The 21,597-nt window shown below is 37.7% G+C and overlaps 1 protein-coding gene across 1 annotated transcript; it reads right to left on the bottom strand.

Moving 5' to 3' along the window:
* Positions 1-115: 115 nt before the first annotated feature.
* Positions 116-21,340, bottom strand: LOC140890469 (uncharacterized). Its single transcript, XM_073298265.1, has 26 exons — positions 21,120-21,340; positions 20,452-20,638; positions 18,260-20,368; positions 17,291-17,366; positions 16,974-17,096; positions 14,265-14,520; positions 13,683-14,186; positions 13,421-13,606; positions 13,017-13,307; positions 10,719-11,366; positions 10,177-10,570; positions 9,930-10,072; positions 9,562-9,732; positions 9,088-9,285; positions 7,434-7,988; positions 7,271-7,330; positions 6,822-7,144; positions 6,173-6,596; positions 5,013-5,480; positions 4,452-4,568; positions 3,987-4,108; positions 3,156-3,879; positions 2,549-2,803; positions 2,190-2,372; positions 1,511-1,852; positions 116-1,371 (listed from the first exon to the last, which is right to left on the bottom strand). Exons 2-26 carry the CDS (start codon positions 20,630-20,632, stop codon positions 625-627), a joined length of 9,600 nt encoding a protein of 3,199 aa, XP_073154366.1. The 5' UTR covers positions 20,633-20,638; positions 21,120-21,340; the 3' UTR covers positions 116-624.
* Between the last annotated feature and the right edge of the window lie 257 nt (positions 21,341-21,597).

The following is a 21,597-nucleotide window of genomic DNA, read 5'->3' as shown; positions in this document are numbered from 1 at the left end:
ATAATTTTATACACAAGCTTTGATATTTTTATTTACATAATGAGAAAATACACGTTCGAATGTTTAAAACCAAACTCGAATTCGACCTTAATATGAACCAAATTCAAGCCAAAAATATTGAAATTTTGAATTTCGAATCAAACTTGATTTAAAATTTTCTCCATATTCATGAACTAGAATATACTTTACATATGGTAATGACTGACCAAGACGAGTTTCACCAAGTTTACACAAACCACATGAGCTCCATAAGCATACAACAGGATGAAACCAAATACCCGGCATCAGTATTATATTCCGCACATTTGTACAGTATTTACATGTTTTACAAAACCTTTTTCCCCCCTAATAGTAATACAGGACAAAATTTCAATCGTACAGTCGAAACTGGTATCAGTTTGGAAGATTTTAATAAAAGAATAAAACTATCCCTAAAATCCCACCCCAATTCTCAAAACAAGAATTCGCTCAGCAGAATGACTCCATGCATTTTTTTCACAGCTCCGGGCTTTAAAAATACTCGAAACTAGAATAGATTTACCTAATATTGACATGATGTATTTTGGCAATGGTGAAATTGTTCGAAATGCACACATCCGTTGACTCATCCTGGCGCTAGGGTTATTACATCAAAGGAAGGTATGCACCCCCGTGCCCCTTTCTTAGAATAAGGGGTCCAGCATTATCAGGTACTTTATCCAATTCCCTGTTGCATGCCTCGATAACATCACCAAAACCCGTGGCTGTAGTGGCCAAATGCAGTTTTAACCTGATATCTCTGGTCCTTCTTAGCAAACATCTAAATGATTTCGCTAGATACTTCCGATCAGCTGGCAACACTCCTCCAGTCAACCAAACTGAGAATTGGGATTGGTCTCCCCTGGCTTGCATCTCAGAACGATAAAATCTTGCAAGTTCAATAAGCATTGATGGTTGGAGAGGTAAAACAGCTACAAATTCAGCCACAAACTGCTCGGTAAGCTCAGGGTCAAGCATTTGTTCCCACAGCACCAGAGCCCATTCACTAGGCTGGTTAAGACCATAGGCTTCAGCAACAATTAGGGCCTCCTGAAATCTGAACTGCTCGACTAATATTCGCCTCGCATTAGTTTCAGAAAGATCGAGCCATTTTGTATCTGGCATTCTAATCTGTAGGGATACAAGTGACGCCTGGGCACAAGCTTTGAGGGTTTTGTTTCCGGCATCAATAGAGGAGTGAACTTCAGCAGCCTTGATGAAATAACACATGGATTCAAGGAGGTCCTCATTTTGGTCCTTGTCATTACGGAGAAACCATTGTTGAGAAGATTGCTTGGCTCGTAACTCCAGAAGACTTGCAGTTTCATGCTTCATGTCAAAGTGATTATAGACCTGCACAGGAGAACAGGATTCAATTATGAGAGAATATAAAAAGAACCTACGGTTCACTTCTCCAGGGAGATTAAACAATTAATATTTTCTGCTGGGGAGCCAAGGGGGATTGGAACTGGGAAATTTCAAGTGTTCAAACCATGGCAAATGCATCAAGATCGCTCGGGTTAATTTGCTTAAGGGATATCAGAACAGCCATTCGAAATCCTCTAACTGCTTCAGCAGTAGCACTACTTGCATCTGCAGCTGCTGAGTACTTTTGAAGGAGGAGATCCAGTTGGCCATTTTCAATCAGAATTCCGAGTATAAAATTGAGTGCATGAAAATTTCCAACTCCTGTAATCAAGCGAGCTAGGCATGAGAAATCACCCTCCCATACATAAGCTTCTACCCTGGTTGCTGCTAGAGCCACAAGAACATCTACTCCATCAAGGCATGTTGACGCCTTGTAAAAGTGGTGGGCGAGGATAAGAAGCTCAACCTATCAAAATTGGGAAATAAACAACTAAGCCATTTAAAAAACAAGATCGCCACCGGGGGAAGTTAGTTAAATATGGGTTCAATGTCAGATTTGCTGCAATATGTCAACCAAGTGAGAGAGGTGAATAAAAACCTAGTCAACTAGCATATATAAGCTGAGATGGGGATGTCTTAGATGAATAAAACCAGAACGTTAATAAACAATATGAAATTAAAATTACCGCTAACCAACAACATGAAATTAAAATATCAGGAAATAATTTAATAATTCATATTGATGACAATTTAAGCAAAGATCCTATGGCTGCACCCATCCACATCAAGTAGAACCATGTTACCTCGCATGCATGTGGTATCTCTTGCCCGGTGATAACTAATCTCATTAACGCATGACCAATTTCTGAATCACTGGGGCAAAGCTCAGCCCATTTCAAGAAGTCTGACAACCTCCATAGAAGTGGAGCAGGACCTTCCTCCTTCTGAGACTCCATATACCCTCCACGATGTGCTGCCAACAGACCCTGAAAAATATTGAACAAAAGCAAAAACTCATAAAAAAATCTCAAGAACTTTAGAAACCAAACTATGGTTACGGTGAACTGCTCGCTATGACCAAGAAGGAAAGCACGACTCAACCAAAATTGTTTGCTGCACAACTGAGAGGTCACACACACTCGAGCATCAGACTCATAGTCACCTTTAGAAAGGATTCTGCAAGAATTTGTGCTATACTAGCAGCTGCGATGGAGTGACTCCTCACTAAAAGACTGGCTTCGTCAAAAGAATCTTGTGCCTTGAGAGAAAGCAATTGAAGCAGTTCAATTGGTTGTTTATCAAATGCCTCTGAAAATAAGAGCCCCAGCACATTTGCAGTCTTCACGACAGATATTATCCTCTTACATAAACCTTGTCCACTGCCTTCCATTAAAATTGCAGTTAAGCTCTCCAAGGCCTAAAACATACAACAAAGCAATCCACAGTTGAATTATCAATCTGGAGGTCTACGGGCACGAGTAAATCAGGATTCGTTCTAAGAAAGTAATTATCAAAAGCAGACAGAAGCAATCAGCCATACTGTGTACAAGTTCATACATTCTAAGATCAAGGAATCATGATAGAAAATACAGCAGACAGAATCGACGAAAAAGGAGTCAATTGAATGATATAATTATGGAATTAATTTGATTAAAGTTCTAATAGAAATAGACTGTCATATAAACATTAGACAACTTGCTAGCTCACATGATGTTGAATTTAACCACAAAAATCCGTAAGTGCAAAGAATTACAGAAACAAAGTGGTACCTTCAGTGGCTCAATCACACGATGACTAGTCTGTAGATTGTATGACTGTATGATATCACGTGTTTCATCATCTAACGTGGGTATGGATACTTTGTTTCCAGGGGTTGAAAGAGCAGCAAGCTTCAAAGCAGCATCTACAAGTGAGAACTCAGCTGGTGCCTTGTCTGGAGACAATTTATTTTGCAGTTGTTTGGCAGCAGTTGTTTGCCCGAAATCTAGCAATGAAAGAACTGCCCTTTCTAGCTCAGCAGGTCCAACTCTTTCCTCCCACCTTGATATTGATGAATCTATCTTAAAGTTTTCGTCATCCAACTGTAAGTCATATCTGAGGTTCAGTGCAATAGATTCAGAGTCAAACTTTCTGTCCACTGCATCAAATAAGGGCTTTCTTGATGATCCAGAGCCTTTTGGTCTTCTTTTTGTTTTTGCGTTCCCTTCAGTCATGTTTGAAAAGCTAGAGTCCATAGTTTGAGGAATTCTAATATGTGGCTGACTATTTTCCCGATCATTCTCCAAAGTTCTGTTTCTCGCAGTTATATGATTGTCCATTTTTGTAATAATGCTTGCAGTACGATCTATCAAGTTAGAACCCTTGCCTGATCTAGCCTCACAAGTGGTGTAGGTTACTGCAGAGTCGCCCTCAGTCTTCACCTGAGCTTCCGATTCCACAGCCAAGAGCCAAACTCGGGTCTCAATTTCACGCAGAAGATGCATTGGATAAAACCTAATAAACATTATTCATTCTGAGAGCTTGATCATATGCTGAATTCAAGGTTTTTTTTTTGAATTCCAAGTTTGTGTAACAACAATCTTGTAAAAATTAAATCTTACGGATGTGAGAAAGTTATCATTCCACTCAGCCACTGTAGAGATAGCAGCAGTAATTCATGAAGTTCTTTTGCCGGAATATCTTTTTCCGCTGACTCAGCATGTTTAAGGAAGAACAGTCCAGCCTGAAAAACATAAAGCAACTCGGCTAATGTCATAGTTGTTACAACCACAGATTGGGGAGATGGATGCACTCAGTCCATAACTCTGCCTCACCACCACCCCACAAAAACCTCTATCATCTTCCCAACCCAAACCCCACCCCCACCCCACCCCCCCAACACTCCCAACCCACCAAGAAAAAACACATGAAGCAAAAAAAAAAACAAAAAAAAAACAAAAAAAACAAAAAAAGATAGCTGAAAGTGCTAAAGCCTGTAAAAGCATAAAACACAGAATGAAAGATACAAGAAAATACATTTATGATGCCCCCTGTTACCTAATCTCTTTCTTAGGGAAAAGTTTTACCTGCATTGCTGGAAAGGAATATCTAATAAAAAGAGTCTGGCAGTGGCTCCACAAAGCAACCCTCTCCTCTGGGACATCCCAAAGATATTCTTTCCACTCTGAAACCATGGCTTCAGCCTAGACATGAACAGAAGCACATCATTACAAACAACAGAATCCAGAAGGGAAGCACAAATTATTTGACAAAAATCGCGACATAACTACAAGGCTGCAATGTACAGTGTCTACACAAGACAATTTGGTCCAACATTTAAACAATCTTGGACAAAATGCATTGTCTTAAGCAGAATCGATTACGCTGAGCACTTTAGTGATGGTAAAGTACTCATTATCGGTCCTTGTGGGGAAGACTAAATACAAAAGGTTCGAGGGACGCCAAAAACAGTTGAGATGATAACTGATAAGCACTTGCATATACTCAAGTTTCTACATTGACTGCACCACATACTTTCATGGTGGCATAAATAAAAAGACAACACCTATAAATATGAAAGAGATGACAAACTTTTGAAGATATTTTGGCAAATACTTGTGGAAGATAGAAGACTGGAGATAATTTACCTGCATCTCAGTAACATGATTGACAGCAGATTTCCAACGTGATTCACCACTTGCCTCCAACTGTTTGGCCCAGCTGCGTGCCTGTTCCCAATATCCATTCTTTTCTAAAGCTGCTAAAAGTGAAGCATCGTCTAGTGTTTCATTTCCTAATAATGGAAAATCATCACTTCGCAGAGAAGGTTCAGCCATATTGATTTTCCAGCATAGTCGTCCATAGCGTGTTGCAGCAGATCCACCATCACTAAAGTCTGTAACGGAAAGGAGCTGTAGCAAGCATCTCTTTTCATATGGAGATGAACATCTTGAAAGTATTGCATCAGCAGCTTTGGCAGCAGTAGAACTTATCCATGAAATTCCAACTGTCCCTTCTCTTTCGCGATGATGTATATGAGGAGATTCTTCCTTAATTCTCGTAGAAAAGGATCCAAGATGTGCTGAAGCTTCCGCGACGCGCATTTGCGAGAAGGCCTAGAAAGAGAAAGGAATCTAGTTAATTGAGAAAAAAATCTATCAGTGATGTCAACAAGCTAAGATGATACAAGGGACAAGCAAACTTTGCTCCATCAGCACAAATGAGGAAAAAATAAATTGGAAAAATTAAATCACTCGAAGAAAATAACTTCAGCAGAAAAATAAACACACTCAAGGGTTTGTGTATTTTTATCTTTGATATCTTTCTCAGCCAGGCATACGAAATTAAGCCTATCATCCTCTCCTCAATTCACGTGACATATCAATACTTAACCTTCAACAGTACAGACAAACACTTGAAAATAATGACCAACTGAAGACCCAAAAAAAACAAGAAAAGAAAACTGTTTCAAATAACTTATACTCCATCCTGGTTGTGGAAAGAATTGGGATGCCTGGCGGCTGGCATGACTCAATTTCAAGTAGGATTCATTGTTTGATAACATCACAGGCGAAGGAAGACAATGCATCAACCATTGACAGTCATAATGGGAAGGGTGAAACTAATACTGGTTACAATTGAGAAATTCTCAGTGAGTATGGAGTAGAAGATAATGATCAGGTAGTTAAAGCAAATTTAAACTTATCTTTGAAAAAAGCAAATTGACAACAATTATGCGCAACACTGTTTCATCCTATCGACCAAATTGTTCATTAATTGTAACGCACCATAAAGAATAGTAAATAACCTGAAGGGCACGAATAAAAGGTAACAGAGAACATGACGGAAGAAAGATTTCAAAAGCTTGAAGCAACGGAAGAAACAGATGCTGTTCACAGAGCACGGCGACCATCCTGGACAAGGATATGGCCACACCATCAGGGTCAATTGAAAAATTGGTATCTTCATCTGTCAGTTTATCTGTTTCTGCTTCACCAACAATACTTTGATCGTTTATCATATCAAAACCTTCAGCAATCGTAGATGCATCCAAAGTCAAAGAACTCATTGGAATGGGTTCCACAAGACGCCTGCGTTTTGCGTTTCTTCGATTATAATGAAAGGTTATGGTTCTAGAATTAGCCGGGAGGGAATTTGTAGTTTCCACCGCAGCTCTAACATTTTTTGCGATTTTGGAGGCAATGTCATTCACTTTGATAGCTGAAGTCTCCCTGATAAGATGGAAACTTCCATTTTACTCTTCCTCTGATTCCCCCCAAAAAACAAAATACGGAAAAGAAAGAAAACAAAATGTTTGGCATAGAACTATAATTTTTTAGAGGGAAAATCACAAAAAAAAAATGTAATTGCCATACAAAGGCTGGTTTTGCAAAATGCTTGAAAAGAAAATGTTGTTCTCATTGATATGCTGATGATTAAGGAAAGGTAATCACAACCTTGCTGCAGTTATTTCCAGCCAGACTATTAGGCATGACAATGGAGAAACATCAGGAAAACAAGATGCAATCATAGCCAAAATTGACCAGCTAAGGTTCTTTGCTTTCAGGAGAAGGGCATCCCCAGGTTTTTCCTGTTTTTCACACTCTGCAATAATTCCAAATAATTCAACAGGTATGTACAGGTTTTCATCAGGTAAGAAAGTATCACTCCTTCCTGCGGAATCCAGTTTTGATGAAGTAAGTTTTTTCCTAGACTGCATGCTCTTCAATACTGTTAACAGGTGAATCTTTAATCGGGGGTCACTGAACTCCTTCGACGCCTGAGGCGAGGCAGACAGCACAAATATGAAATGGCATTCAGTGTTATCAATTAAAAACAAAGAAATAAGTACTCCACTGCCGGATAAATTTTATATGACTCATTTTGGAAAGAGTTTGAAGCTTACCACTTGGATTACTGCTTCAAAGGGATATTTTCCAACTTGAGCTTCTGACAAAAACCCAACCTAATTCGGCGAGTGGGGACAAACACAATATCCTCTTAGACTTTAAAAATCTGTACTCATGCATTAAAAAAAAAAAGAGAGAACAAAAAGGACAAAAGCGTACCCAATCATTATCTCTTGCTAATTCGGCAAGGTATTTGGTGCTCAATGGAATATTATGAATCCGACAAAATACAGTAACCAATTTCCAGTGTTGGCTTGAGGCCTTCTGCTGAGACCTTAAATCAGCTCCATCTCCATTTCCACTGGACAACCAAGACCCACAGGTCATACCCGTGGTTGCCAACAGAAGACTTGCTCTTTCTAAATGCTGCAGAACAAGCAGGAGAGCTCGTGATGGTTGATTGCAAGTGCTATAGTTTGTCTCACCTTTCTGGGTCATGTTACTAGAAGACTCACGTAGATAATCATCAGCTAACGCACGCGCAAGAGTTTCCGTTAAATCAATCTCAAGAGACGCTGGATAAAAAACAGAAACCTTTGGTGATAATTGTTTATATTGATTGTTTTCAGCAGACTTGTAGAAAGAAGATATTCTTCTCAAAGCAGCAACGTCTATTCGCATAACATCAGCAGATAAACCACAGAGCTCCAAAAGAAAAGCGCAGGATGCCACCAATACAGTGTCATCAAAATGCGCAATGGCAAGAGGTATCACCTAACATCAGAAAGGAAAGATACTAAGGATGGGATGAAATCATAACCTGTTAATATCTTCACAATAGTTTCCAAACTAGTGAAGCTTCATTTAGACCACAAAACTTATAATAACAACGTAATTTATCTACAAAAAAGTTCGAACATTTCGCAAATATAAAAATAAAGAGACATGCTCAAATATCACAACATTAAAGATTTCAAACAATGTAGCACAATCCACCAATTGGTCTTGATAAATTCATAATTTGTACTTAAGGGTCTAATGTACTGGGCGAAAGGATTTTTAGTCCTTTGTGGGCATCTTTTACACTTCAATCCAATATCAACATTTGGTTTTTTATTCTCATTAAGTCACCTCTATATTTTTCCAAGGTTTTCGTGTTTAATGAAGTTTAAGCGATACTCAATTCATTCATCCCACATTGCAAACAATGGTTTCCACAGGTTTCAACATTCTAGTCCATATATGGCATTCCAACATCTCAAGGAAAAAGTGTTGGTAATTCCCAGGTGTGAGGAGTTTTATTCCACTTTGAAAATAATACATCATCCTATTTGGATTGGGTCTCATGTAGGGTTTGAGAATGTCTCAATCTCAGATTGATTAAGAGATCGGGTTTTTGTCTATTGTTGATATGATTAGAGTCATGCTTACACCTTTGTCGTGAGCGGATCACTTTCCCACTTATTGTAATTAATAGCCTTCACGTATCTAATATAATATCGTTTCTCATCAAAAAAAGAAAAAGAAAAGAAAAAAAAGAAAGAAAATACATCATCACCAGTCCGTCCCTAGCTTCATGCAAATACAGAAGTACAAAACGGTTGCCAAAAAATCAGAAGTCACTATGCACAGCAATATATATAGGCACAGCAAAGGAAAACGAAGCATGGAGATGATCAGCAATCAAAGAAGTGCACAACTTTTCTATAAGATAGGCAGATTACTTTCACACTGCTGCAGAAACTAATCAAGGTGTCACACTCTACCACACTAGCAAAGAAAGAACTACTGGAAGCAATACACATTTTGATTTTCTAGATGCCATTCATCTGAACCATTTTCTATCTATATGATTCAAAGACTACATTCTTACAGATGAGAGCATAGACTCCTCGCTCTTAGTTAAAGGTGCAAGCAAGATTTGCACATCAGATTGGACATTACGCTGCTCATGCTTTCCTTCCTCCTTACTGTCAGATTTCAACTTGTAGACCCTTGCAGAGAGAACATGATTCAAAGCGGCCAATGCATGCCCACGATGCAAATGGTGTTCAAGTCCAACTCCAGTTCCCTGAAGTCATCGCAGAAAAATAGAATATCATACAACAACGGGAGGAGCTCCATGGAGCGAGGGAGGGGAGTCACGAAGTTGGGTGAGTTTCTGAAATAGGTTCATAGCTTCCTAATTGCTGCTTTCTTCTGGAAAGAGGGAGCAATCCTCGAAATTAAGATATTATCAAAGGTAATTTGCAATTTTTTTTTCCGAGAGTCAACTTGGAGAATTTGAGCAACTAAAATGCTCTTTACATGCATACGTAAAGATTTTAAGGGCTGAACAGATCAAAACCTCCACAGAAGAAGCATAGAGTTCCTCCTCGATATGTTTTTGGACAGCAGCTTCCCAAGACATTGCACTAATCTGAGCATGACCACTGGAATTTACAACATAGTAGATGTCTCTCAGCATAGAAAGTTCTCCATTCTCGGAGTCAGCAAGTGTGTGCCAGCCAATTGGCCCCTGTTCAGACAGAAGGAACATTTGGGTGATAGAGATCGATAGAAATGCATTTAGAATGTTTTTTCAATAATACTAACATCACAAACAAATACTTTAACTAATTCTATAACAAAACACTGTAAAAATATTAGATGTCGATACATTGAAATCAATTCTTAACAAGAAGTGCATAAATTCAAGCCCATATTCGAAGTAACCTGCACAAATAACTGAATCAATCTCCGAACAGACTTTGGGAACCAACATGGGATCATCTGTAGAAACGAAGTATCTCGTACAGAAGAGGAGAAAACACCTTCCCGCCATTTCAAGTACTCAAACAAATCAGAATACCCTGATACTGTACTCAATAAAAAATATTAAAGTTGATGAGAGAAATAAGATACGAAGAAGATTCAATTTTATACATGGATAACAGATGGGGCAGCAGGTATAACAACTCACCTTGTGTCCCAATAGGCAAATTGCCGCAGCTGGGTTCTTGTCCAAAACAGGCTGCCACGATTTTGATCCACAATGTAGGGAAACGTTGCAGGGCTGGTCTAAGGTTTTCCAAGGTGCATTGAGCTGAGCTATAACGCCTGTTAACACTGCCACTACTAAGGCATTCTTGAAGAGGAATAGGAGCGAACATCAATGTGGCTATAGCTGCCATTTCCCCAGCTCCTTCTGCTATGTCATCAACCGCATGTATGATGTCATCAACCTCCAGAATGCTAATTTTACTCCCAGGAACTAAATTGCGCAAAGCAACTGCACGGGCATTAGAAAATGACCCATCATATTCTTTCCCCTTAACCCTCAGCAAAAGCAACCACTTCGCCCACTCATTATCACCCTGAAGAAACATGTGGTATGAATAACCTAAAAATTTTCTGAAATTTTATAAGCATCATATTACCGTAATCAAAAGTCTTAAAATAAATAAAGATTGAATTGTAAAAACATGTAAAGAAATTTTTTTTGAAAATATCATATTGACTTACAGCTGCATCCTGTAAAGGTGCAAGAGATTCATGATCTACTGCGAGGTTGTGATGGTCAAGGTAAATGTCCAGAAAATTCAGCAAGTTATACTGTGCACAGAAGCGTATCACAACTTTATGTAACGCTAGAACTGTATCTGGATTAACCGATACATCACCAATAACTAGCAGATTATCCGATGAGCAATCAATGGGGCCTTCCAGCAATAACTTGTCATGCACCTTCAACAAAAAACCTGAAAGTGCCAGCAAAGGCACAATGTCTTCAGTACCATGCCAATAGTCATTTAAAAATATATTTTTTTTTGCGAGTTGCAGTTCCATAAGCATTCTCAAACTCTCTGAGCACATGGTACTTTCAGAAAACCTGAAAACTTGGATGCTTGGAACATCCATACACACAACATCTAGCTCTTCAACCACTTCAGTAAAATTATGATATCCAGGAACACTCCCTCTATACTCAATGTCTGAAGCTGAATGTATACCATCCAACCTAATGCTAAGTCTTCCACTGCAGAGTGCATATGAGGGAATTACTTCTAGTAGCTTAGAAACTTCGGACCAGTCATTGTGGCATGCATGGTATTCAAGTTGTGATTCCCACAATACATTCACACCCATTAGAAGAGGTTGGTCCAGCAATACCTGCACAAGAAGAAAAAAGAAAACCTAATTTAAAGTTTTCCCCAAAAAAATTACCTCGATTTTATAAAAGGAGAAATGTCCAACAATGACTTCGTACAATAGTTTGGCAGCTAGTAAAATATAATATCAACGAGATTTGCGTTCTTAAATAGTCTACAAACAGCCGACCAATAAATAAAATAATTCACATCATGATTCGAATCCATCTTTCTTGGAAAATAAGAGATACGTGATAAGAACAAAATATATGATACTATTTGGACGGCGTATGAGGCCAAGGCACTTTTCATAAGAGAAAAGGAAATACAGGTGAGTTGCAAATTATTAAGCCCGCGCATAATGGTCGAAACTACCTAAAGTGGTCTCAATTAGTTGGCATTTTTCTTAAGGGAAAAGGAAAATTGAGCCATTTTCTCAAGGACTGATACACTTGAATCTCACGATCTTCGAGAATCAAGAGTAGCCCATGGTCTATCTAAGCTATTTCCGTCACAATAAAACTAGATTCTGAAACAGAATATCACAGATTTTTGACACAATGAAGAATAATATTGTTATGAAGGCAAGTAACTACAAGATTATTATAAACATACCTAATTGTTTCATCCGTCCTATTGGTAAATGAGGTGTTTTGGTGGTTATTTTTCATTTGTATGGGGTGGCTTGAAGCAGAAAGTCACCATTTCACAGTATTATTATCTTTAACATTCCACTTTCCTCTCCTGAAATGTATCTACATAATTATTCAATTGTGGCTTCAGATTATTTCCACACACCCCAACAAGCTCCTTTTAGGACCCTACAAACTATTCTAATATGCAGTGTTGTAAATGGCAGTAGGTGGTGGTGGAGCGGTCAGATGTTTATACTTAAATAAGCTTCATACAAAAAATACAATTTTTACAAGTTGCAAATAAATATATAAATGCAACTAACAAGATAATTAATAAAATTCATTGTCACATTAATACTAGAAGAGCAATATCATATTATCATTACTTTTACCAAAAGCCTAAGTTTAAAATTCAAAGTTTCAATACAACATGTCAACAAGAATTTATCAGAAATATATAAGACTATAAGAGCGAGCTAACCTAGTGGGCTGGCGGTGGCGGGTGGTTCAAGCAGGGTTGTGGGTGTTTGGGGTGTTTGGGCTGGTGAGGCTATTTTGTTTTAAAAGAGAAAGTGTATAAGTGTGTTAATAATTAGGGTTTCTTTAAATTTTGTTGACTTAGAGCGTACGACTCGTTCCCTTTGCCCGCCCACCTCGCCTGCCTAGTCCGCCCCTGCTCATGTTCTACCGCCACAGAACCGCCTAAGGCAAAGGCGGTGAGCTTGACGGAAGCAGCCCACCTTGGCCGTCATTTAGAACACTGTTAATATGATACATAATCTTCACAAGTTGTCAATGAACAGAAGGTTGCTTTTAAATTATGGAATATAATGAGCATCTTGCCATCTGTCACAGGGTTGATAAAAACATGGTAGCGTACACAAACAAATAGATGCCGATAATTATGTAAACAGTAAACATTAGCTAGAGAGACTCTTTAATATTAGGAGACTGTGTGGTACTTAATCCCAACCTTTGAGGAGATGTGAACAGTGATATTAACAACATGAATCAGGAAATGGTCACATCTGACTTACTCGATCAGTAACTCTTTGATCCCAGGCATCTGACCATGCTACAGCGCCAGACCAATAAGCACCATGATTACTTTCACCATCAACTTCTGAACTGATGGACTGATCATGAACACTAGTCCATGAACCCAAAACAACGCCATCAATCTCACCACACGAAATGATAAGGTTGTGAAAGAGCGGATGCAATAGGTGCAGATTTATCTCCCCTGGCGCAACTTCATCAGCTGCTTTATTGAGCTCTTTCCGTCGCCTAGTCAGTGTCCCAAAGAAGCTACTGCAAGGATATACCCTCTTTTGAAAAAAAATAAACAAAAAAAAAATGTTGTATTAGCTAAAAGTAACTTCAAATCGATATTAACCTACCAATCTTCAAATATTAAATAATTAGTAACCATCTCACATACCTCAATAAGTGATACCAACTCCAATATTTTCAATTCTTGCGATCCAAGGTATTCATATCTTTCCATCTCTTCAGCAACTCGAACCCGAAGAGATCTTCTAACAGTGCCAAAAAGGAGCTGTTTGAGGGTAGTCTCGACATCCTCCCCAAGTTTTTGCAATGTTGTTATTGCAAGCCCTATCTCATCCTATACATAGAAAGTTATGAATAACTCAGAAAAAGAATTAGTGATACTTTTTATCAGAGAACCAGAATTAGCAAACCTGTAAAAATAAATCGTATGCAATCGCTCTTCCAACAACACGGATATCATTAAAGTTATCACGAGATACTGTGCCAGGTACAGAATCAGTCAAATGACGAAGATGCAATCTGAGCACAGCCAATGGCAGGCGGCCTGAAAGTAAAGCATCTTTGACGACAGTTTTAAGGTCTAAATTATCAATCTCCCAACGAGCAATCATATCTCTAGGATTTTCCAACTGAAAATTTCTTTTGCCGAGAGTACTTCCTTGAGTGCTTCCTTCAGAATTTACGACTGCACCATCAGTGTTTTGAAAATCTGAAGCAGTATCTGCAGCAACCTTCCCCACAGGCATTAGAGCAAGATTGTCAGCTTTGCTCGAGTCAGTTTCCGAAGCAGAAAGTGCAGTTTCATATTGGGCCGATTTATCCAATGACAATGAATCTGCTGGCACAGCTGGAATTTTGACCTCATCCTCAGTCAAGTCTGTATTAACCAAACTTGGCAACCCGACAATATCCGTCTAGAACAATTAAAATATATACATTAACAATCATGAAAATGCTTCTTGGAAAATTAGAAAAATTATCTGGAAACCTACCAATCCTGGACCTGGCCTTTTGAATTTGGAATCTAGTAGCCTCTGCAGATTACGGAGAGCCACCAAAAAATTTGCCATTTCCTTGAGCCTCCTTGTATATTTCTCTTCAACTAGTTCTCTATGCGTTAAGACTAATGAAAGGGAAAGACTTTCATCACCTCTAACATACCTTGGCTTAACAGAGTCTTTATCATGCTGCAATAGACCATATTTACGAATGGCCCTGGTTGCAAAGCTTGTGGCCAAAGCTAGAAGCCTGCATCACAATAATTGGAATCTACCAACTTAAAAATGATTAAGCCATTGAAAAAAATAGACAACAAAAGTTAAGTTAAAAGCATGTGAGTCAGTCGATATTTTGACGAATTGCATCTACAGTAATCTAATGGCTTGAATAAGTAAACGAACATATAATCATCAGCTTGCAGTAAAGAACTTGAAGACAAACTTTACCATCCCCTTCCCCTAGCTGCAATGCATGAAATATATACTAAAAATTAAAACCTATGCCTGACAGATTCGTCCTGACTGCATCTAGCACACATCAAAATTTACAAATAATGAAACACAAACTAGGCAAAATAACAAAGAAAAAGTGCTATCTATAAATCAAAGAAAGAGTAAAATGGAAAGTTCTATAGATTCTTTGAACAAATAAAGTTCCACGATGCATTCATTTAACAACTAAATGGTGTGCATTAGTCATTACAAAGATCTACTTTATGAGACATGCAATGTTTATGACCACAACTACCTCTCGTTCTCTTTTAGGTTGTGCTTCACCAGGATATTCCTCCAAACTACCACAGAATTATTTATTTTAGTGTATCCATTTATGCAAGGATAATGATTCATACACCATAACAAATTGCAAATATAGCACTAAGGAAAGCTAAAGATGGTAGCACTACTATACTGTTGGATTCATACTTCAGAAATCTGAAGGTGCTCTAGCTAGGACAATATTACAATTGATTCAAATGATGAAAAGTTTGATGGGCATGAGAATCCAATAAGGCACCTACGGAAGTGTGCAAGAACTTAGCGACATATCAAAAGCCATATGCATATCAAAAGCCATATGCAATAGTAATGTTCTAACTCAAGCTTTTAAAACAATACGACAATGTAAATGCAACATTCTGATTCTTCTCCCACATAAACATCTGGCAATTATTACTAACCAGTAATACTCTTCCAAATAATTGTTTCAACTTGAACCATAGGGATCAAACACATGTTCCTGAATGTTCATCGTTGCACCAAAAACGATACCCGGTAGTAATGGTGCATAGAAGAATGGGAACACCTTGCTATCCAACAGTGCAAGCAAAACAAGGTTTGAAACAAAAAATATACATTTACAAAGAGGTATGATGTTCTTACTCATCAAAAATGATGGTTGTCTGAATAACTGTCATACAAGCCTGCTGTTTGTGTATTTTTTATATGTTTCCGTAAAATATTTTCTACTCAATTAATGGTATGCAATATTTTGGTAAACTTTATCTTCACACACATGCAAGTGCCATGATAAAAACTTTGAGATTGACATAGTCCACAAGAATTTAATTATATATTGGGTGATAACTACAGCATATATTCTTGTGTGTACAGTCTCTAAATATAGGCTTTTGTTCAACAAGCAGTCAAGAAGAAGGATGTCCACCTAGCTTAATCGAGAGCATACTAGAGATTTGTTGTTACAGCATTTCATCCACTTAGATCTATAGACATTCGGATATATGACTAAGTGATTATATAAGACAAATGCATAAAACCCTTATACTTAATTCTTTGAGTGGAACTCAAACAAACTAAATTACAATTGTGACCATCAGTCGTCACAATCGAAGAAAACACCATAACTCTATTCGATGAGAACTTCACTCTAACTGTTTTCTTTTCTGACGATCACAAAGTGCCAAGTTCAGTGGCATTGTGATTTCGAGTTGGAGATTTTGCATTCTATTTGAGGATTCAGTTTTCATATGTGTGGGGATTTCCTATGCGTTTTATCAAGTTAATGACCCTAAAAATTTCAAGCTTTAGCCAAAAAACGATATTTGTTTCCAAAAAAGAGTTTCTCTAGGAACATACAAATGTCTTTCATCGCAGTGGTTTCATTTTGGGGTCTCAATAAGGCAATGTCCTAAGATCCAACCGGGACACATTAGATGAAAGACCATACAACACTGAGCATGTTAGCCTCATTGAAGATTCTTGCAGACACTTCTAAGTTCGTATATAGGGGTTACAACGCGTGGAGATTTTTATCTCAAAATTTGGGAGCTTTCTTCATAAATTTATGCAATTGTGTGTGAATAGCTTTTTAGGTGGTTGTAAATTTTGTATGGTTAATTTACGATGATTGGAATGGTAGAAAATACTGGGATTGGGTAACTATTGTATTTTTTAAAAATAATTTCGAAAAGAACAACTCTCAAGATAGATCATTTACGAAATATTAATTAAAAAAACAAGAGGTTAAAGCTTTTCAATATCCACGTGCAAAAGTCAAGTTCAAAGCCACCAGCCAATCTAATCCAAATACAATCTTTGAGACCGCGAAAACACAAATGGAAACTTAGTAGGAAAAATGTATTATACTTTTCACAAGCCTCCAACAAGGGTCATAAATTGTAAGCAGCCAAATGTTTAGTGTTGTCTAAAAATGATGTCAATGGCTGAAAATCAAATTGGTCATACCTTGATGCTGCAAAAACCTCGTTATCAATGCTTGCTTTAGATGAAATCAGATAAACAGCAGCAAAGAGCAACCTCAAGATACCTTCTTCTGCCAGATTGACGCCCATAAGCATTTCTAAGGATCTGAATGGCCATTGAGGAGCACAAAGTTAGATAATTCGATATGAAATTCTACTTGTCAACAGGTTCTCAAACAAAATGCAAAAACAAAGCATAGAAACCCATTCAGGTTAAACTTTGAGTACTTTTCATATCGACCCGCTCATTTTTTATGGCATAAAATCAAGCAGAGCCGCAGCAAAATTTAGAAATCTTACTTCTCAATTTCTTCGAATTTCAGTAAGTCTAAAGCCAACTGCAAGCGCCGGATCCGAGAAATCTCCAAATCCCATCCTGTAAAATTATGTCATCGGTTAAATTATCTAACCTTCTTTGTGTATTTTCTCTTTCTGAACAAATCCACGCAACTTTAGCAGTTTCAACAGAACCCTTGTATCAAAAGCAAGTACAGGAATAAAAAAATAACAAGACTTCGAATATCAGTGAATCAACTTCCTGTCACAGAGTAATTCCCAAAAAGGCTGTAATCTTTCATTGAGTGAGGGGCAAAAACATGACAAAACCATAAATGCCTTAAAATATTCATCATTGTAATATAACATAACCGTTTCTTATCAGGTGTTTGCTACCTTCATCAAACTAATGTAAATACAGGTCAATTAATAGTAAGCCCAACAAAGTAATATAGAGATATCAGTAAAATATTTGGATAGATTTGTGATCTAAAACACCACAAAGTCATGGTAATTTATACTTATGTACTTCTGACTTACACAAAGTCTCCTGATAGTGAAAATCAAGATAAGTTTTTGAAGATATTAAAAAGCAAAGTGAACCATATATCGACATTCGACATGATATGAAGAACCAATATTGAAAACAAGAAAGCAAAGATTCAAATAAATGGGAGGAAGAAGATGACATTAGGGTTTTAAATTAAACATTCGCAAATCCGTTTCATACTGAACAATATAAGCACAGAAATATATTGACTAGCAGTAAATTTTGGGGTACTTCAGTATGGAAATATTAAATGAGATTAAATGCGAATTTTCTGTGATTTCACAGTTTTAGATTAAAAATTAGAAATTCTAATAAGGATGAAAGATTTGAGAGAAAATTCCATAGAAAAATATATTACTATTAGGGATGTAAAACATTTATAGATCAACAACCCTCTGTTGAGGACAGAGGGGCCAAATTATTGGTTCTATACAGCTTCTCACCATTTTCGAGGCATAACTGTTCAGCGACTTCAGGCCCTTCGTATAAAAGAACTCTATCCAAGACCTCCAATTTCCAAGGTGACCAGAGTTTTGTAATTCTAGTAATTCCAAAAAGATCACCAGCTCCATCGTCTAAGTTACTAGTGCACTTGGATAGCCTATAACCAAATGCTTCAATGGGGAAGAAATTTGAAGGAACTGAAATTGAAGGAAGAACAACTGAAAGGCCTTCTTTCGTCACTAGATATAAAAATCCATTAAAATTGCAGCCCACAGATTCATCAGAAGAGGCCTCCCAACCTGGCTTATTATAGTTTATTTCATCATTCACAATGAAGTCTGAATGTAGATTAGAATGCACAACTTGACCCCATTTTTTCCCACGATTATTTCTCTTAATTAGATGAGTAATTCCAAAAGGAGAACAACAAATAACACCATTTTCATTGCGTCCAACTGGGGGTAGAATAACTTTCCTTATGAGGCAAGATGCGGGATTAAAATCCAGAAACTTCTTCCGAATAGGGATATAGGGGCCGTTCTGAATCCTCCGACACATGATATCACTTTCTAAACTTTTCAAAAGAATGTTACTCCGTGAATTACCAAAGTAAGAACTTCTACTTTGACCTGGAAGTGGCTTTTTGTCTTGATGTGCTGAAATGTCATCAAAAGCTCTTTGGAAGCCAATTTCAGCTGCGCCTACTTCCCAACCAATTAGAAGTTCAAGGTTAAAATATTCCTGATGAGGGATGACATTTTCGAGCAAAGAACGATTCACTTGGACAAGGTTATCAATGCATAACATAAAGGTGACACCGTTTTCATCCATTACACCCAGCATTGAGGAATGTGGAAACATCAAGAGCCTCCTAAACTTCCTTTTATCGGAAAAACTATCAATGCAGGGCTCTGAGTCATCATGCCCTTCATTAAGAACAGAACCATTATTTTTTGGCTCCTGGAAACTTGGACAGCAATCAAATCTGCAAATAGTTACAATATCAAGAGATGCTACAAAGACACCATTTGTGGCACCATAAAAAGAGAGCAGGCCAGATTTACTCAGACAGATAAGATATCTAAGAGAAAAATTGAAGTCCACCCACTCACCCAATGGGTGCCTCTCAGAATATTTATCCAGCCTTACTGAGCAAACCCACTCTATTCCCCAGTACACTAGCCTGGCAACGACAATCCAAATACCAATACAATTTTCTTCAACGGAATCAGTATTAAAGGATGGAGGATTAATCATGGATAGGACAAACCCAACTAAATGATTTGAACTGCTAGAGAATATTTTGACACATTTATACAAATCGCTCACACCTCCACCTCTCGAATCAGAAGCACTGCCATCCTCAAGTCTCGGTAAGGAAGAACTTGGATCTGTGTCTGTTTTATCGAGGGCAGTATTCACACCTATCATATTTCCATTCAATTGCTCTGGAGATATGTGACCATCACAAGAAAGGAAATCTAAGATCTGTGATTCCTGATCAAATATCCTAAAGGAAACAACTACATTATCTGGAAATAATGCTCTGTTCGGGAACTTAGTACACACATCACTACCAGATCTTCGTGTTTCAACTCTAGTCAGTAAAGTCCGTAGCCAAGTCTTTTGAGCAACACTTGCTGATGGTATATCCCCTCCATTGTCTGTATAAACACCATTTGTTCTTGTTTTAGGAGCATCAAAATATAGTTTGGACTGTTCTGGAACCTTCAAACAGGGAGACAAGGCTGTTGGCGGTCCCCACTCAACCCACGTCCCTTTCTCAGTATCATCTCCTTGTGCAGGTTTCACTACTTTACTAGATTTATAAATTTGAGGAAAAGCATGCACAACCACCCCGCGATTTCCGCATACAAAAAGTAGCTCTTGAAAGGGAGCTTCTTCATGCTGATCAAACATACTCACACAAAGGCCCCAGGCCACAGAATCTACATCATATATATATGAATGATCAGTAGATCTTGAAAAGGTATCTCTTGGAGAACAACAATCATCTGAATCGGAACAGCTAGGAACATTAAATTCAGGTGGACTGTGAGAAGTTTCATCAGAAATGATTTCAGGATCCTTGTCATTCACATATTGATCTGCATGAAAAATTACATAAATAAATGAACACATAATTTGGTGACACGTGAGATGACCGGAAAGGGAATGCTTAGAAGGTCACCTTTAACCAAGGGAATCAACAATGCTTCAAAATTGTCTGAATGCAACAATAACGACTTCCGTGAAGGAGAAATAAAACCTTCTCTAAAACTTGAAGGATTATACGGAAATTCATTGGAATCCCATTTTCGTAACTGCAGTATTGCAGGGCCATCTCTGTCCTGAGGACAGTCGATGCCCATAGACCCCTGCAGGATAAAGCCCTCCAAGAATTCAAATCATCATCAATAAATAAAAAGCTAAAAATCAAAACCGTTGAAGATAAAGATAATAATATTGTTCATAGAAAACTTCCAAGACGTTAGGATTGTAGAACGGAATCCATTAATCAACTGCTGAAGGAGCTCATGCCTTGAGACAGGAGAATCAGAAAACTAACCCGCATAAAACCAATTATTATTCAAATATAAGTACACAAATATCTCCAGTACAATCCCAGATAAAGAGATAAAACCCTTCGTTGCATCGCTAATTTCACTCCTTTCACGTTACAACCGAATCCCAAAAAAATTAAAAGAAGGAATCAAATAAACCCAGAGGCCAGAACTAACTGATGATAACTTGTACCATTTTTCCAACTTCCTAATTCAGCTCAATCAACCATGGCGCACAAATGAAATGAACGACAGAGAAATAAAACAGGACAATCAACTAAGTTAGGGGTTGAACCTGGGAAGCCACGACGTTGAAGTGATCGATTCAATCGGTTATCTGCATATATAATCTAATCAAACTGCGTTTCGATTGTCAGTTTCAACATATCTGCGATTCGAATTACTGAGAATTGGAAAACGAGAGAATGATGCATTGAATTTATTTCATTCATTTATTTTTTATAAATTTAATTAATTTAAATTTAAATTCGTTGATATTCTAGATAACGCCTAAAACTTTCCATTGTTTCTGATTGGGGCTCAATTCTCAAACAACAAATAAATTCCCCAGGTAGATTTCTATCTATATATATATATATATATATATATATATATATAGATACTATCACACCTTGCTTATAATAAAATATTTTTAGTTTGGTGATTAATGTTTTAGTTTGGTTGGGGTCAATGGTATTTCGTGCGACTGCTCCATGGTCTTTTTAGCTTTTTGCAATAATGAACGTTCCAGTGAACTAACATTTGATTTTGGT

This window comes from Henckelia pumila, chromosome 3 (genome assembly GCF_033568475.1).
Source record: "Henckelia pumila isolate YLH828 chromosome 3, ASM3356847v2, whole genome shotgun sequence".
Classification (NCBI taxonomy): Eukaryota; Viridiplantae; Streptophyta; class Magnoliopsida; order Lamiales; family Gesneriaceae; genus Henckelia; species Henckelia pumila.
This window is presented reverse-complemented; position numbering and strand designations above follow the sequence as displayed.

Bases quoted from the DNA above. Each gene is read 5' to 3' on its own strand.
- LOC140890469 (XM_073298265.1), bottom strand. From the start codon at position 20,632: ATGGGCATCGACTGTCCTCAGGACAGAGATGGCCCTGCAATACTGCAG. The intron at 17,097-17,290 runs GTAAGATTTCTA...ATGGCCATTCAG, and splicing joins AAATTCGAAGAAATTGAGAA to ATCCTTAGAAATGCTTATGG. The intron at 7,145-7,270 runs GTAAGCTTCAAA...GCCTCGCCTCAG, and splicing joins TTGAAGCAGTAATCCAAGTG to GCGTCGAAGGAGTTCAGTGA.